Genomic DNA, 18,625 nt, shown 5'->3' with positions numbered 1-18,625 from the left:
CCCATCTCGTTGTCCGTCTTTACTGTTATTCGATAGCTCCTATAGCCTGTTAGCATACGGTACTTGGAGTTTTTAGCATTATTTTAATATAGCATTAGCATAAAATTTTAATATAGCATTGAATTATCTACGGAATTAGAATTGTGTCAATATTCCAATAATATTTAAAGGTGCGTTATGTAATAAATCTAAAGCAACTCAGGAATAATGTTCATATAACAAACTGAACTCGCCAACAACAACAACAGTGCAGACAAAATATTTGCATTAAAAAAAATATATTGCAGACTGCAAATCGTGTTTATGTTTTGGCGTCATGTGGCGCCACCTACCGCCGTCTACCGATCATTGCAGTCGGTAGAGTCTCAGCTGCCGAGCAACCACGGGGTTGCCAGTAACGTCAGAAAACGAAACCTTAAAAGACCTCGGTGTTTTGAAATTGAATGTAGTAACCGTTTTTGGCCACATTCTTACATATGGCGCCTTTAACAACACTTTATAAGAAGCAAAAAAAATTGTTTTTGTTATTATTATTATTATTTATTTATTTATGTATTTTTTCTTTGTGGGCAGGCCTTAGGAAGCTAGCTGCTGGGGCAAACTGTCTCATATTTAAAGGAATACTTCACCGATTAGCATTTAGCACCTCGTCGGGCTGAAATGACGTACTGTGCCTTTAAGAGCAACTGCTGTATTTTCACGATTTTGTTGCATTAGCGAAGCTGTCGGACATCGCGGGACACTGTGTGTGTGTGTGTGTGTGTGTGTGTGCTCTTGTCTTTCTATGCTTGTGTGGACCCCCCCCCCCCCCCCCCCCCCCGTGGAAAACCACCTTTATTGTGGTGACATTTTTTCCTTGTGGGGACATTACGACTGGTCCCGACAAGGAAAATGGTAAATAATAGAATGAGCTCCTTTGACCCCCCCCCCCCCCATGGATAATCTGTCAAAGTTTGAGCACGGAGGTCCTCGTAGACGTAGAAAACTCAGAAGTGTGTGTGTGTGTGTGTCGACCATCCTCGGCTGCATACTCTGCAGCAGATGGAATTCCTCCTGATGGCAGCAACATCCTGCTTGTACACAACATCACATGCAACACCCACTGTACCCGGCATGTCATTGACCCACGGGGGGGGGGGGGGGGTATGGAGGGAGGAAGGATGGGGGGAGGAAGGGAGGATGGAAGTTGGTGGGAAATGAAGGGAAGCAAAGAGAGAATAATCGTGGGCTTAGAGGGAAAAGTTTTTCCATATCTGTGATATTTCGTTGTGTACATTCTTGAGATTGTGTTGTGTGTGTGTGTGTGTTAATGGACGATGATTTTTTCCATGTCGAGTGTGAAGCTTCTCCAGGTAAAACCCCCCGTCTCTTACCACCACTTCCTGTCTCTCTGTCTTCTTCCCCCCCCCCCGCCGTCCTCCTCCCCCCCCTGAATGGTACCTTCCTCTCCAGGTTAGTCTAGCCTACGCCTACGAGACCAAGGACGCGCTGTGCCTGGTGTTGACCATAATGAACGGCGGCGACTTAAAGTTCCACATCTACAACATGGGCAACTCCGGCTTCGACGAGCAGCGGGCCATCTTCTACGCCGCCGAGATCTGCTGTGGCCTTGAGGACCTGCACCGTGAGAGGATAGTCTACAGGTTAGAAAACATGTGTGCGCGGTGACCACCGCGTCCGTGAGCGCAGAGAGTCCAGCCGCAGTGGGTGTAGTGTATCGGGGGGGTGGTTTTGCGGTTCTTTGTCTCAGAGGACCGATGATGTCGTGAGAACCACAACCATGGCAGACGGACACAGAGTAACTGGATCCGTGTCCTGGCTTTTCAATGCTATTGCAGTGTTTGCTACTTCACCGATTAGCATTTAGCTTTGTATTTACTAGAATAGGGGTAGTATTTTTGAAAAAGTGTGCTTCCCAACTTCAGTTTCCCCTGAGTTTGTTACGTGTTCCTGTTAGCGTAGCTGTTAGCAAAGATGGCGAACACTGTTTACATTCTGGGAATGGGGTCACGTCACCCCTAGGGGTGGGTCTAAAAAGTGCGGATTTAGCGTTGAGCCTCAGACCAAGTGACCAAGTGACCAAGTGTGAGGTGATTATTTTTTTATATATTATTATGTTTATTTGCAAACTTTGCAGTTTAGTTGTCCGTGCTGCGTCATTTCAGATACAGGAAGCGTTAGCGTTTTCCATAGCTGCAACTCGCGTATTATATGTTGTCGTTGTCAATGCTAATGCAGTTGTTTGCATATTTAAAGGAATACTTCACCAATTAGCATTTAGCTTTGTATTTACTAGAATAGGGGTAGTATTTTTTGAAAAATTATTACTCGATCCTGTTAGCATAACTGTTAGCAAAGATGGCGGACACTGTTTATATTCTGGTTATATACATTAGGTTATATGTTTATTTGCAAACTTCACAGTTTAGCCGTCCGTGCTGCATCACTTTAGATACAGGGAGCAAATGCTAATGCAGTGTTTGCATGGGACAAACTGTCTCATATTTAAAGCAATATGTCACTAATTAGCATTTAGCTTTGTATTTACTAGAATAGGGGTAGTATTTTAGAAAAATTAGTGAACTATCGTCATTCTTTTCTTTGTTACGTGCCCAACCGGTGACACTCGGTTCTGTTAGCATAACTGTTAGCAATGTGCTGCATTACTTTAGATTGAGGAAGCATTAGCAGTACTTTTTCACTTATATTGTCTTTTATGTTGTCGTTGTCGGTGCTACTAAAAGTGGCAGACGCTAATGTACTGAATTGCATGTTTGGAAACGGCTTTTATGGGGATTTTCTGATGTGTTTTTAGCTAACCGTTTACCGTGAAACACTGTGAAACACTGAGTCCAGTTATCACAGACGACATCGCAAAACCGAGCGGCTAATGGATTATCTGAAGAAGAAGAAGAAGATGAAGAAGGAAGCCAAAAAATTAGCTTTTAGTGTGTGGTTCACACACACACACACATGTATTTTGCTCTGGATCACATTTTCCCTCAGGTCAGACACGAGCACATGACCGTAGACCGCCGAGTCAAACCAAAGAGAGTCGTCTCTGTGTTTTAGTTAATGCCAACCCCCCCCCCCCCCCCCACCACCCCCCCATGCATGGTCATGAGGATTCTTGGACTGTTCACACTGAGGGGAGCTTTCTTTCGGGTTAGATCAAACGCCGCGGTGACGTTTATATCGTCGGTTTGAAGACGAAGATGAAGATGATTTAGAGGGCAAAGTTGAAATGATTCAAAAGGAAAGTGGTAGTAGAAGAAGGGGCCAATTCCAATTCCTATCTTAACCCTCAAGCTTAATCTTAACTGGCCTCAAAACCAAGTGTTGAGGGTTATTTTGTCACTTAGAAATGGGACACCCCTTAAATGCAGATACGTCTTCAGACTGTAGGGGGCAGAAGAACGCGAAAAAGCTGCGTCCAGTCTGTCAACTCCAAAAAAGAAGAGGAAGAAGAACACATTTACATTGTCAGGATTATTTATTACGATCCATTGTCAGTCAAGTTATTAGGTTGTCAGTTAGTTATAAGATGATACTCATACAAATATTCAGCTGACAGTTAGCACACGCCACGACTTATTGAAAAGCTAACGATAGCAAACGATCGCTTGTCCGCTAACCCGGACGGCTATTGACAAAAGATCGTAAAATAAAAAATAAATGTTACGCAACAATGACGTCAGTAATCCATAAAATGGGCCTAAACTAAGATAATACAATGGTTTTCATCGTTTTTATATCTCTATTAACAAAGAAAACACTTCGTTTGTAGCGTACTCGTTTCGCTGCTTTCGGCGCCATCTTTGTTATGGCAAAACACGCAATGCATTATGGGTAGCCCTTGCTCCCAAGGGGTGGTCTCGGGAAAATCTCAACATTGAGGGCGATACAGATCTTAAACTTGCCCCTCAACTTAATTTTTCTGAGAATCGGGACAGCACTTAGCACTAGCGTTAGCGCGCGTTTTTTGAGATTGAGGGTTAAGCAAAGGAATTGGAATTCACCCTAGTTCAACGGCGTCACTCGCAGATCGTTTGTTAAAGGAGAGCACACGGGCCATAAAATGTCAACAAAACCAGTCAATATAATAGTATGTTTATGTTTTTAAGTTCTAACCACTGTTTCTTCTTCTTCTTTCTTTTCCCAACAGGGATTTGAAACCTGAAAACATCCTCCTCGACGATCGCGGTAAGTTTCCTTCCCGTCCACTGTACGTAATGATGGTAATAAAGCGAGCGCCCGGCCGCACAGTATCTCCCTGTGTCTTCTTCACGAGAAGTCATGTTCCTCGCGTCACGCTCCCTCCTCTGAGTCATACTCCCGTATTATCCTCTTCTCTGAAACGTGATCTTATCTGGAAATTGAGTTATCTCCTCCACGTCGCTCTGGAGCTCCGACTTTTTCCTCCTCCGTCTCCGCCGAGAGTATCATGAAAGAGATCCGTTCAGTTCCCCGATTGATTAATCATCCTGCGTTTGTTTGTTTGTTTATTAAAGGACACATCCGAATTTCCGACCTGGGCCTCGCCGTTCAAATCCCTGAAGGAGAGACGATACGAGGGAGAGTGGGAACTGTTGGATACATGGGTAAGACGCTAAAAAAAAAAGTTGTTTTTATAACACATTTATAACACATTTATAACACATTTATAACGCGTTTATAACCTCTGTTTTCTTACCTTTACGCCCGCCCTCAGCTCCTGAAGTGATCCAGAACGAGAGCTACACCTTCAGCCCGGACTGGTGGGGTCTGGGCTGCCTGATCTTCGAGATGATCCAGGGCCAGTCGCCGTTCCGCAAGCGCAAGGAGCGCGTCAAGCGAGAGGAGGTGGACAGGCGAGTGCGCGAGGACCCGGAGGAGTACTCCGAGAAGTTCTCAGAGGAGGCGAAGGACATCTGCAGACAGGTGAGAGAGAGAAGAAACGAAGCCCACAGCGTCATAAATCAGTCGTTTTGAGAAGAGTTAGCATTGAAGATGCTAAAAGTAGTTTTCCCGACATTTTAACGTCAGTTTTGTCGGAGCGCTGAGGCCACGCCTTTTGAAGTAGAGAAAATCCTTTGACCACTTTTAATCAGTTACTTGTCGAGAACAAGTGTACCGAGTTTGACGTGGCTAGCTCAAACATGAGTTCGTTCAAACGTGCTAGCATGAGTTCGTTCAAACGTGCTAGCATGAGTTTGTTCAAATGCGCAGTCTAGCTAATTTTGTTTTTCCAAAATGGCCGACTTCTGGATGGGCAGATCCAATGGATGTATATTAGAAATTTGTTTGGAATCACGAGAACAAGAAGTGTACCAAGTTTGGTTAATATCGCAACAACCATGTGCGATATAGACACGATTGACAAAAATCTAAAATGTAGCATTTAACGCAATTTTTGCCACTTTCTCTTGCGTCAAAAATTTAAAAAAAACTAAGAAACTTTGAAGTGTTTGACAAACTCGCCAAATTTCGTCCCGATCCGACGCTTTTTTGCCGTTATTGCATTTTGTTGCGGATAGTTCAAACGTGCTAGGACGAGTTCGTTCGAATGCGCAGTCTAGCTAATTTTGTTTTTCCAAAATGGCCGACTTCTGGGTGGGCTTATCCAATGGATGTATATTAGAAATTTGTTTGGAATCACTAGAACGAGAAGTGTACCAAGTATGGTTTAATGTCGGAACAACTATGTGCGACATAGACACGATAGACAAAAATCCAAAACGTAGCATTTAACGCAATTTTGGCCACTTTCTCTCGCGTCAAAAATGATATGGAGGCAAAAGAAGGACCAAAACAAATTGCTATCAAATATTGGCTGCACTGTAGGTTTTTTAAGGTCAGCGTCTGCCACTGTCAAACTTATTGATTGACCTCCACTCATGTTGTCCTGTTTTTAAAGTCGTCACTATTTATCAGAAACCACAGTACGTGTTTTAAAGTGCGGCCCGGGGGCCAATGGCGGCCCGCAGAAACATTTCTGGCGGCCCCCGCAATGAATTACAGTTGATAGTTTTAATCCAGGAGCGAGTAAGCTTGTTAAATGTTTATTGGACATTACTGGATACAGACAAAATAAGTGTAAACAAAAATACTGGGTATTTACCTGGTTTCTATATGGTGAATTTTAGTGTATTATTGTGTTATAAGCTGGTAATAAGCAAGTAGCTACATCCCCCAATTACTAGCTATTTACCCAGTAAATATATGGTAACAGAAATGTGTTACTTGGTATTAACCTGTAATTAGAAGGTAAGAACAATGGCCAAAATACTGGGTAATTACCCAGTAAATTATCAAGCGTTATTATATTAATGCTTAAATTACATTATAGTAACGCTTATATTACTTAACGCTAAACTGTAAAACTGAAATCTGGTCATTAAAATTATTACAAATGGGATTTCTTTCTGTTTTTTTTGTCGTTTGGCGGCCCTCAGTCCAATGTTGGGTTCCTAAATTGGCCCTCGGGTGTCAAAACTTTGAGAACCCCCGATTTAAAGGTTACGCACTATATGTACCGTATAACCGTTTTTTTTGGCGAGTCGAACGAGCTGCGGCTGCAATAAATGACGCGATCGCGTTCGAAAGTTTGGAACTCTCTCGGAAGTTCTCTCGCTCCGTGTCGCTGTATTTGCATCTGGGAGAGGGAGCCGCGCTCTGTGTCTGCCAGCAGCAGCAGGGGGACGGGACGGGACGGGACGTTTATTTGTGGGACGACGTGGTGGAACATTGTGACCCGAGGTTCAGCAGACTCGAAGGCTCCCTGAGGAGAGGAGGAGGAGGAGGAGGGGGGTAGAGAGAGAGCGGTGAGGAGAAGGAGAAGAAAAAAGGTTTTATCCAAGAAAGGAAGAGTTTTACGTACGCCGGACATAGAACGAGAAAGAGTGGAACAATTAGAGACGCGTAGAACCGGCTTTTAGGACCAGAGTGTCCACTGGTCGCCCCAAACCACTCGACAACACTCATCCACTTCACCAGTATCTACCGTAGGTGGTGGTTATGGAGAAGCTCTCGCTCACGGAGCTGTGTTAACCCCTAAAACAGTGTGTGTGTGTGTGTGTGTGTTCTTGTACTTGCGGCATACTGAGGACCAGTGAGGGTTTTTAACCAACAAAGTGAGGTCATTTATACGGAGTGAGGACATTTTGGCCGGTCCTCACTTTGTTTTCACTGAAATCATTTCTTTAGGTTGCTATAACATGCTATACTCAGTTTGTCAAAAAAAAAGTTTTGGACGACATAGTATAGTATGACGTTTTTGTAAAATTTTGGTCAAAAATGTTTTTGTCAAAGATTTTTTCAAATTTTGGACGACATAGTATAGTATGACGTTTTTGTCAAATTTGGACCAAAAAAATTTTGTCAAAGATTTTTTCAAATTTTGAACGACATAGTGTAGTATGACGTTTTTGTCAAATTTTGGTCAAAACATTTTTTGTCAAAGATTTTTTCAAATTTTGGACGACAGTATAGTATGACGTTTTTGTCAAATTTTGGACCAACAATTTTGAGTCAAATTTTTTTTTCAAATTTTTGGACGAAGTAGTAAAGTATGACGTTTTTACCAAATTTGGCCCAAAAAAATTTTGTCAAAGATTTTTTCAAATTTTGAACGACATAGTGTAGTATGACGTTTTTGTCAAATTTTTGACCAAAAATTATTTAAAAAAAAAAAAAAAATCGAAAAAAGTTTTTTCCAGCCCTTTTTGCTCTGGGGCTCCACCTGCAGACATTTTATGGTACTTCAACCAGTAGTTCTTTGTAGATGTCATTCATAGATATTTGTAATTGTGTTGATTTATAAAGTGGAAATGCTGGTCCTCACTTTGTCAGCAATCCAGTCCTCAGTATGCAGCAAGTACAAGAATGTGTGTGTGTGTGTGTGTGTGTGTGTGTGTGTGTGTGTGTGTGTGTGTGTGTGTGTGTGTGTGTGTGTGTGTGTGTGTGTGTGTGTGTGTGTGTGTGTGTGTGGATTTGTATTCGACTTTACGAGATTATTCAGGATCAGACGCAGCAAAGTCGGGGAGGATTAAACGCAAACCGCGACCGTGTGTTTTTTGTTGTGCGTTAAGCTAAAGTCGTGAATCATTTTCCATAGCTGCAGCCCTAGTAAGCTACTTTAAATCAGCCGCGTGTGCCGGCGGCGTTAGCGTTAGCAACTGGATGCTATCGGCTCAGATGCTGAGTCATTGAGGACGTGCTGTTGTGGTACGCTAGTGGTTACACTGCACTAGGGCTGCTGCTTTTTGTCATTGAGCATTCGAGCTATTATTTTTCGACTAATCGAGGACACAAAACGCAAAATTATTAATAAAAAAATAAAAAATCCTTGATTCATCGAGGAATAATCAGTAGAATACTCGATTACAAAAAGATTCCATAGCTGCAGCCCTAGTACGCTACATTAAGTCAGCTAACATCAATATATATTAGTTTATATTAGCGTGTGCCGACGGCGTTATCGTTAGCAACTTGATGCTATCGTCTCAGACGCTGAGTCATTGAGGACGTGCTGTTGTGGTACGCTAGTTATAGTTTGCGGTGGTTACACTGCACTAATGGCTGGTGCTATCGAATATTTTTTGTTATCGAGTTTTCTAGCTATTATTTTTTGACTATTAGAGGACGCAAAACGCAAAATTATTATCATCGTTGTTTTATTTTTATCATTTATTTTTGAAATCCAATCCAAATCCAAGCATTTTTTGATCTGATGGCCGCAGCCCTAGCTAACATCATCGCCCTGTTTACGTTAGCGCGTGCCTGGCGGCGTTAGCGTTAGCAACCGGATGCTATCGGCTCAGACGCCGAGTCATTGAGGTCGTGCCGTTGTGGTACGCGAGTTGTAGTTTACGGCGGTTACGCTGCACCTTGTTGGTCCCACGCTTCACTGAAATCCCGGGGGGCGCGCGTCTGCTAAAGCGGTCCGTGCGGAACGACGATCCCCGCGCTGAACAGGGCCCGCGCGATATAGCAATTAAATACTAATCGTTGCAGTTTAGTTACAGGTTTTTAAAGTCACTTTCTCCCTCTTCCCCGTCAGCTCCTGGCCAAGGACCCCAAGGAGCGTCTCGGCTGCCAGGGCCGCGGGGCCATCGAGGTCAAGCAGCACCCGATCTTCAGAAACATCAACTTCAAGCGGCTGGAGGCGAACATGCTGGAACCCCCCTTCAGCCCCGATGTAAGAGCACACACACACACACACACACAGTGTAACATACAGGCTCTATTCACAGCGCGGTAGCCTGAAAACCCTGGCCGGTTTGCGAAATCAGCATACAGGAAATGCCATTGTCGCAAGTAAACAAACGCTTCCAGTTATCGCTGAGAAAAAAAAAAGCGGTCGTGTGATTTCTGTGTTGTGAAAATGAGAAAAAAAAAAAAAAAAAATTCAGCTTGGGTGTTTTTTTTTGTTTTTTTTTAAACGGGGCGTTAATTCACGTTAGCGACGTTTGTTTTTTAGCGGTGAACAATGAGGATGTGGTCGCGGCAGGAAAACGTCGGCGTGCGAGATGTCGTGAAAATCGTTTTTTAACCCCCGACGAAACAAAGCTGTTCATAGAGAGAGAGAGAGAGAGAGAGAGAGAGAGAGAGAGAGAGATAACATTTGCAGTGTCATAAATAGACCCAGTAAAGGAGGGACGGAGTGACCCGGAGGTCAAATCAATACGAGGAAGTAGATCGTAATATCTGCGCTTCTATTTCTGCTCGTTCGGGTCAGTAGGGCCCTGCACATGAGTCCTCAGGTGTTTGATATCCACACGTCTTTATCATTTAATCCGGTAATAATCCCCACTTTTCTTTCTTTCTTTCTTTCTTTCTCCTTCATCTTCCTCTTCTTCTTCTTCTTCCTCTCTCAGCCTCGCGCCGTGTACTGCAAAGACGTCCTGGACATCGAGCAGTTCTCCACCGTCAAAGGCGTGAACCTCGACCCCACGGACGACGACTTCTACCACAAGTTTGTCACGGGCAGTGTCTCCATCCCGTGGCAGAACGAGGTACTGCGCCCTAGCTCAACTCACTCACTCCTCTGAAAAGTCTGAAATGATGTCATTGCTGTGATGTCGTCCCCCACACGCCCCCCCCCCCAGTGTTTGTTGGAATGAATGCGTTTAAATCAGCATAAGAGGACACGCTGATGTTTAAGGGGTCAAATAGAAGATTTTTCATGATTTATTTCTATTTTTAAAGGCGTATATTCTACTCCGGACACCACCTTTACCTTTATCTTTACCATTTTACGGCCCTGACATCTGAGGATATAAACGCCGCTGTATGGGCGGCAAAAGCTGAGACCAATTAATCGAGTAATCGTGGAAATGACGATGTTCTCCAACGTCTTGTTTTTTGTCCGCAAACCAAAATGATTCAGTTTGAATGATTAAATGATTTGAATGAATCGTGGAAAAAGTTTTAGTTTTAGTTTATAACCGATTATCAAAATAGTTGACGATTCATTTAGTAATTGATTAATAATCCATTAATCAAGTGATTGTTTCAGCTCTAGTGGACAACAGTGTTTTTATTTAATTTAAAAAAATGTTTTTATTATTTATTTATTGTTAAATAAATACATTCAAATAAAGAAAATTTAAATCAAAATTATTAATTAATTAATTAATTAATTAATTAATTAAAAATGCTTAATTCTTTATTTATTTATTGTTAAAAAAATATTTTCTAAAAAATATTTTTTTTTTATTAGTTAATAAATTATTCAATTAATTAAACATGTTCTTTATTATTTATTTATTGTTAAATAAATAAATAAAAGGAAAAAAAGAGAAAAAAAAAATAATTCATTCATTCATTCATTCATTCATTAAAAATGTTATTTATTATATAAATAAAAACATTTTAAACACATTTTGTAACATTAAATTGTTTTTTTTAATAAATTAACATTACATGTGTTATCCCCCCCACAGATGATCGAAATGGAGTGCTTTAAAGAAATCAACGTCTACGAGACAGACGGGACGCTGTGCTCAGACCTGGACGTGAACCGGCCCAACCCTCCGCCAAAGAGAGGCTTCTTCTACCGCCTGTTCAGAAGAGAGGCAAGTGCTAGTGCTCCGACAACTGTTCGAGGGGGTGGGGGCTAAGGTACTTCCTCTCTTACTTCTTTTCCACCCTGTTTTTTTTTTTCCCGAGGCCTTGTCCAAAGTCAACTCCAGATCATTTCTTAACCTCCTGACAAATGTGAGCGTTTTAAATCACAGTTCAGTTGTTGTGTTGTTTTGAACAAGGCCTCACTTGCTTGTTTTTTGTTCTTTTCCATCAGTCTTGTTTGAATTTTCCTTTCCTTTATGTTGCACTTTGGTTTATATGTTTACACTTTGTGGGAAAAGCTTTACCTTTATCTTTTTTCCTTTCTGTTTTAAATCAGAGTAATATATAATCTACCTTTTTTTATTGTTTACAAGAGGCTCTCAACTAAATGCTTCTTTACCACTGATACTATTGGACTAATCATTGTACTTCCCTTGAATTTAAAGGGGTTTTGTCCTTTTTTCCCCACTTTAAAGGTTCATTGTGTCAGAATTGGTGACATCTACTGCAGATTCTAACAGAATAGAAGAACAGTGGCCTTTACACATCGGAACGAGTGTCAGGCTTCTTTGTTAGCGCAGTAATCGCTGTTTAAAAGGCTTATTCTGAGGCTACCGAAACAAAAATGTGATTATTTAATGTGATAATAAACTTATATGGACATACAGGTCAGTTAAATCCTCCTAAATGTTGAACTCTGGACCTTTAAGTTTGATTATTGACAATTATTTCGTAATCGATTAATCTGTCGATTATTTTTCATTTTATCCATAAAAAATTAGCAAAGAAACTGAGAAAATATTCACATTTAAGAAGCTAAAAACCTTGTATGTATTTATTTATTTTTTTTATATATTTTTTTTATTATTATTATTGTTATTTTTTAATAAAATAATTAAAAATAAATAAAGAAATCTTATTTTAATCATGAAAAAAAATCTTCAAACTGTATAATCGATTATTAAAATAGTAAATAATCATTAATTAATTATTAAATATTATTATTTAATTACCTACTATTTAATTAACTATTATTTAATTAATTAAATAATTTATTAAATAATTAATTAATAAACTAATTAAATAATTAACTATTATTTCATTAACATTTTTTTCATTAACTATTATTTAATTAATTAATTAATCAATTAATTAATTAATTAATTAATTAATTAATTAATTAATTAATTAATTAATCAATTAATCAATTAATTTAATAATCAACAGTAATCACTGTATAAAAGGCTTATTCTGATGCTGCAAAAGAAAAAGGTGATTATTTAATGTGATAATAAACTCATATGAACGTACAGGTCAAATAAATGTTGAACCCATGACCTTTAAATTTGATTCGTCCCACTTATTTGTGCAGGTTTTTGAATCAAATCCCAAAAATAAGAAATCAACAAAAACATGAAATTTACAAACAAATCTTTGTCGTCATGACGCTGAAACAGGTTTCCATCGTCTCAGAATCGCGTCTTTGATTTACTGGACGCCATCCTGGGGGGAAAAACCCACAGAAACGCGTCGGGTGGTGAACGTGGCGTTGCGCGGTGGTGAACGGTTGCTAACCCCGTTGTCGTATCCTCACTCTTTGGTTTCTCCCAGGTCTGTTTTAAGAGCGGTTACAGCGACGACGAGACCGAAGAGCCCTCACGACTTTAAACCACTCCCTCCAGCTGACCGCGCCCACCTCGCTCCGCCCCCCCTTAAGCCCCGCCCCCTCTCCCCTCTCCCCTCTCCCCTCCCCTCCCCTCCCTCGCCGCTGAACTTCACCACAAACTCCAAACCCCGAGCGCAAATCTTAGGAACTCAGTGAATGTTGACCTGTATTTATGAGCTGTATTAAAAGTGTATTATAATTAAAGAAAAAAGTATGAGTTTAAAGATTTTGTACATTTGTACTTGAATTTATGTCTAGATGTATATTTTCACTAAAGGTTGTATTGTACAAAAAGCCATAAAAGTACCACTTGAATGCATACATTACATTTTATTTCCTTTTTACTTTCTTTTTTTTGGAATGAGTATGGATAAATGTGTATTGGGGAGTTTTTTATTTTTTTTTTTTTTTTTTTATTTTAAAAAAAGCACAGTACCATTTAGTCTTTTTTTGTTTGTTTGTTTTTTTGTTCTTAATGTAGCATAAGGCCTTTTTATTTTCAAATACGTGCTGTATGTTTGTCATTGATTTGGCCAACGTGGCGTGTTGTTAGCGCGTCAGATTCACCCCCGTGCTAACCTTTAGCCTCTGTACCCCATTAAGGCTAAGGTCAGGGGGGGGGGGGGGGGGGCGGAGCCTGAATGAATCCAGGCTAACATTGCTGTGTTGGTGCCATGCTGCTTTTATATACATATATATATATAAAAAAACAACCCCATCCATGAATCTCCCAGCTCGACCGCCTTCTTCTTCTTCTTCTTCTTCGCCTTTTGTTTTTTTGCGTTAAATACCAGAGACCTTTTTGAGAATTGGACCTGGTTTCGCAGTAGAAATGAATGAATGACGCTGCGACGCTGCGTGTCGTCCACTAGGTGCCTCCACCGGCTCTTGTTCTGGCGTGTGCAACATTAAGGGTGGGATTTTGAACGGGATCTCTTGTCGCGGAGGGTAACGCCCCGATTCCGACCGGTTGCACGGCGTTTTCCTCGCACGAGCAGAGCTGTTGAGATAAATGTCTGTTACATTGCTCACTCAGGCAGAAAGTGTTTTTTTTTTTTTTTCATTTACTCCTCGGTGACTTTTTCTGCATTTGTTTGTACTACCTGGCTCCTCCCACTCCACCTCCACCTCGAAATCTCTTAGTAATCTGCTAATCCCGCCGTATTTTTCGAAAGCCTACAAAGATCGGAGAGCGATGAAGACCGCGATGGAGATCTGACCTGCAGCTTCATCCTGATAACGCAAACCGACGCAAACCATTTCGTTAGCTTTGTTAGCCTCTGCGCTAGAGTTTAAAAACACCGGCTGCTTTGGCCTCTTTTGTCGATCATAGATAGCACGGCGGCGGCGGCGGCGAGTAGACTTCTGGCTAGTGCCCCCCCGACCCCCCCACCCACTCCCCATTTTCAACTTTTACGTTGAAATCCTTGCTCGATGATTATTCACGGGGAATGATGACACAGCACAGTGTCGTCTGCATATTTGATTCTGAGATCGATCTGTCGCGTAGAACGGCGACGGCGGAAAACACTCCACTTCATTTAAAACCTTTTTCAAATCAACCGTGATCAAAGTCATGTACCGTACATTTCCCCAAATATATATATATGTATGTTTATGTATATATATGTATATATGTGTGTGTGTGTATATATATATATATATATATATATATATAAATATGTATGTATATATATTTATATATATGCATATATACACACATATATAAGTATATGTGTATATATTTGTATATGTGTGTATATACATATATACACACATATATAAGTATATGTACATATATTTATATATGTGTGTATATATATACACATATATATAAGTAAATGTATATATATTTGTATATATATGTATATATATTTATATATATGTGTGTGTATACATATATACACACATATAAGTATATATACATATACTTATATATGTGTTTATATGTATATATATTTATATATATATGTGTATATGTACATATACACACATATATATAAGTATATGTATATATATTTGTATATATGTGTATACATATATGTATATATATTTCTATATCTGTGTATACATATATGCGTATATATGTATATATATGTGTATATATATATAGATATATGTGTATACATATTTGTGTATATATGTATATATATGTAAATATATGTGTATGCATATGTATATATATAAATATATGTGTATATATTACATATTTGTTATTAGCTTCTCCCGTTAGCTCTTCATAAGCATTTGAAGCAGTGTATACATATATAAATATATATAGATATATGTGTATATATGTGTATATATGTGTATACATATATGTATATATATAGATATATGTGTATATATTACATATTTGTTATTAGCTTCCCCGTTAGCTCTTCATAAGCATTTGAAGCAGTTTGTTGCTGTTTACTCCCCCCACCTGTTTTAATGCTGTGAATATCCAATCTGGACATGTTCTTAGTATGTGTGTGCGTGTGTGTGCGTGTGTGTGTGTGCGTGTGTTACACTGTATGCTACTGCGGCTTTTCGGTCAGTCTCAAATTTAGCAAGAATTGTAAGAATTTAGTAAAAAAAAAAAAAAAAAAAGATTACTTCATGATATGATTTTTTTTTTTTAAGTTTTCTCCACACACAAAAAAAAGTTTAATTTTTTTTTTTTTTTTTTTTAATCTATCTGCATTGTTTTTTTTTAAACTTCCAATAAATCATTAAACAATAACCGTGAAGGGGCTTGAATGTCACTTAAGTAAATTTCTAACATTCAAGACCACGTGCATTCAAAATGGTACGCGTACACAGCCCCCCCCCCCCACCCCCCCCCTCAGTTTGGAGAGTCTGCAGTTTCCACACCCGCGTCGCCCCCTGTAGCACACGCCATTACCAACGTCAAGGAATCGAAAAAACGCGTGCGTCTTCGCCGTTGCTGGCTTTTTCGTTACTTGAGTTTCCGAGTCGTCTTTTCTTACGATTACGATTATGATTATTATTATTATGACATTATTTTCTTTCCGTTGTTGTTGTTATTGCTGTTGTTGTTGTTGTTGTTGCTCTCAGGCACATTTTAAAAAACGCAGACTTTCTCTTCTTCTCGCCAGTGTAGATTTTAGCCTTTTAGCTCTTTAGCCTCAAACAAAAAAAAAAGAAAAAAAGAAGAACCCTTGTAAATGATGTATTTCTAACGTTGTAACTAAGCTCTAACAAACATTCACTCGCTCGCGGGGGAAACACCGAGGTGTTCTCCCGCCTCTGTCACTGTTGTACCATCGAATATCTTCAGTTTCATTGCACTATGGTGTGTTTTGACAATGATTATATAGGAAGTGTCTTTTTTCTTTTTTGCCAATGATACCAAAAGCGACATTTAACTAAACCGAGGACTTAAAACGAATAAAGAAAGAGAGACCGACAGCCTTTATTACATGTGCCAATTACCGAGACATCTTCAACCTTTTCCTTTTCCGTCCACATCCGACAGAAACTCCTTCACGTTTAAGAAAAAAAAGAAAAAAAAAAGGAACTTTTTAAAAAACAAACAGTTCTGAATGTCCGCACTAAGTGCATTTTAATGCCCGTTTTAAAAAATTTCAAAAGTAAAAAAAGATGAACATACGTTTTTATTATTCAAGCATGTTATCGGTTCGTAATACTTTCAGGTTTCCTCGCGCGTGTGTAAAACGACGACCATTCGAGTTGCCCGACGTTTCTCGCTGGTGTCTGAGAACGAGCGCAGAAACGATGAATTCGCCCGGTTTGAACGCGTTGTTCCTCTCTCCTGTCCTTCCTCCAGCGGCGGGATGTTTAGAGTCCGGATATTTGGAAGGAGGGAATGTGAAAAATTGCATTCTGCTGCGTCTTCAAACCGGGCCTGGAACTTCTTGATTTTCTCTTTTTTCTTCTCTTTTTTTTTTCTCCTCCTCCTCCTCCTCCTTTCCTTTTTTTTTGTAACTGTACAGTCATGTCGTTCAACCACTGCAGTCATTGTTAATTCTTGTACAAGTTGTATCACTGGTTGTTGTACCATATCTGACATTTGTAATTATGAAATAATACACTGCCATTTGTATAAAAAAAAACAACAACTTGTGTCTTGACTTATTTGTGTCCTATATAGTATCGTAGTATAGTATATAGATGATAGATAGTGCTGTATTCATCCAAAACCTATTAATTATTTATTTTTACCTGTATTTAAATATCAAATATAGAACAATATAAGGGGTTAAACACAAAATGGACATGTCAATCCTAATGGATTAGGATTTTAATTTATTGCAATAATCATAATACATCATTATTATTATTTACACCACAGTTGTTTCCTATGGAGGATGAGACCTGACATATTAATAGATAAATAAATACATTAATACAGGAATAAATAAATAAATGTAAGGCATTTATTTATTTATGCATTTATATAATCATGAAAAAAACTGATTATCAATTATCAAAAAAGTAAATAATCGATTAATTTTTTTATTATTACTATTTAATTAACTATTATTTAATTAACTTTTATTTAATTATTTAATTAATTAATTAAATAATTATTTACTTAATAGAATAATGAACAGTAATCACTGTATAAAAGGCTTATTCTGAGGCTGCAAAAAAAATTATTATTATTTAATGTGATAATAAACTGATATGAACTTATTTTCGTCCTCTATAGTTTCCAGTGTTACTTTTTGGAAAGATAAGGTAAAATAATCCTTGAAATGTGCAGTGTTACAATCACAATAATGTATAAAAAATAGGGGAGAAAAAAATTACTATTAAATACTATTAAATATATCCAAAGCAGCAAATGAAACATTTGTAAACAATAACCTCCTATTTACAAGTAAACAGTGTTATAATGAAACTAATAAAACAAATGTTTATTCCAAAATAATTATCACCTAAAGATATGTAAGTGTTGGTATCATACAGTACACACACACATATGTACATATATATATATATATATATATACAAATAATAATAATAAAACAATCAATAAAAATATCGATTGTCGTTATTGTTATTATAAGTAAATAAAATAAAATAATAAAAAAATGCAAAGAAAACATTTTTCCTTTGCTTTTTTAATTGTAAAAGTATTATATATTTTAGTCCTGCACCAGTCTTGTTTTTTTATATATAAATCTGCATTTCCGGGTCCCGTGACATCAACAATAACAACATGAGGAGGGGACAAAACAAGTCACAGTGACTCATTGGTTTATTCCCAATGTCACTCAACATGAACTCGCAGTCTGATTGGCCAGCGCGGCCGAGCCCCGCCCCTCGCCCCCACTCTCTGTCAACCTGTCACACATTGCACTTCCCGGTGAGATTTGTCCGGGGGGAAACGGGTACAACTGTGACCGCATCAAAGATGGCTCGCAATGGGCGACTGTTTTGTTCATTTGGGGGAAACGCTGTGTCCGAATAAGAGAGCCGGTGCACGCAGGGGAACCGCACGGCAGGTGGTGGTCGTTGTCGCGGCCAGTGTTTGCACTCTCGCCGCGCTACGCCCCGCTTTTTGCGCCTCACTTGTCCCCCCCGACTCCACTTGTGTTACCTCGTTAGCATCCATAGTAAATATTAGCCTGCTCCGTGTTGATAGCTAAAATGGCCACCATGGAGAAGCTGATGAAGGCCTTCGAGTCCCTGAAGTCTTTCCAGCAGCAACAAGGGCCGCCGACCGCCGAGGAGCTCGCACAGAGGCAGTGAGTAGACGTCCCCGTCCCGCTGTGTTAGCACAGCATGCTAACAGTCGCCGTGCTATCACGAACGCGTCGCCTCGAAGCTCACGTTAACGCTAAGCTCGTCAGCTAAGTTAGCTTCAAGCTAGTTATGCTAACGTGCAAGCTAGGCTAAGAACCCAGCATCTGTTTCGTCCCGTTTTTTTTGTTTGTT

At 39.3% G+C, this 18,625-nt stretch overlaps 2 protein-coding genes across 2 annotated transcripts in view; both read left to right on the top strand.

Moving 5' to 3' along the window:
• Positions 1-12,717, top strand: part of grk4 (G protein-coupled receptor kinase 4) — a gene marked incomplete at its 3' end in the record, with an annotated part of 59,270 nt that extends 46,553 nt beyond the window's left edge. Inside the window, exons 9-16 of the mRNA XM_083906466.1 lie at positions 1,453-1,643; positions 4,166-4,203; positions 4,512-4,601; positions 4,712-4,920; positions 9,041-9,178; positions 9,858-9,995; positions 10,926-11,057; positions 12,661-12,717. Of these exons, the coding sequence (XP_083762592.1) occupies positions 1,453-1,643; positions 4,166-4,203; positions 4,512-4,601; positions 4,712-4,920; positions 9,041-9,178; positions 9,858-9,995; positions 10,926-11,057; positions 12,661-12,717 (993 nt within the window). The remainder of the gene's footprint in view (positions 1-1,452; positions 1,644-4,165; positions 4,204-4,511; positions 4,602-4,711; positions 4,921-9,040; positions 9,179-9,857; positions 9,996-10,925; positions 11,058-12,660) is intronic.
• Positions 12,718-18,337: 5,620 nt separating this feature from the next.
• htt (huntingtin) overlaps positions 18,338-18,625 on the top strand; it is a gene marked incomplete at both ends in the record, with an annotated part of 32,562 nt that continues 32,274 nt past the window's right edge. The window contains one exon of the mRNA XM_083906412.1: positions 18,338-18,435. Within this exon, the coding sequence (XP_083762538.1) occupies positions 18,338-18,435 (98 nt within the window). The remainder of the gene's footprint in view (positions 18,436-18,625) is intronic.

Source organism: Microchirus variegatus, assembly GCF_963457635.1.
Source record: "Microchirus variegatus genome assembly, chromosome: 19".
NCBI lineage: Eukaryota > Metazoa > Chordata > Actinopteri > Pleuronectiformes > Soleidae > Microchirus > Microchirus variegatus.
The sequence above is the reverse complement of the archived record's forward strand: the minus strand, read 5'-3'. Positions and strand labels throughout refer to the sequence as shown.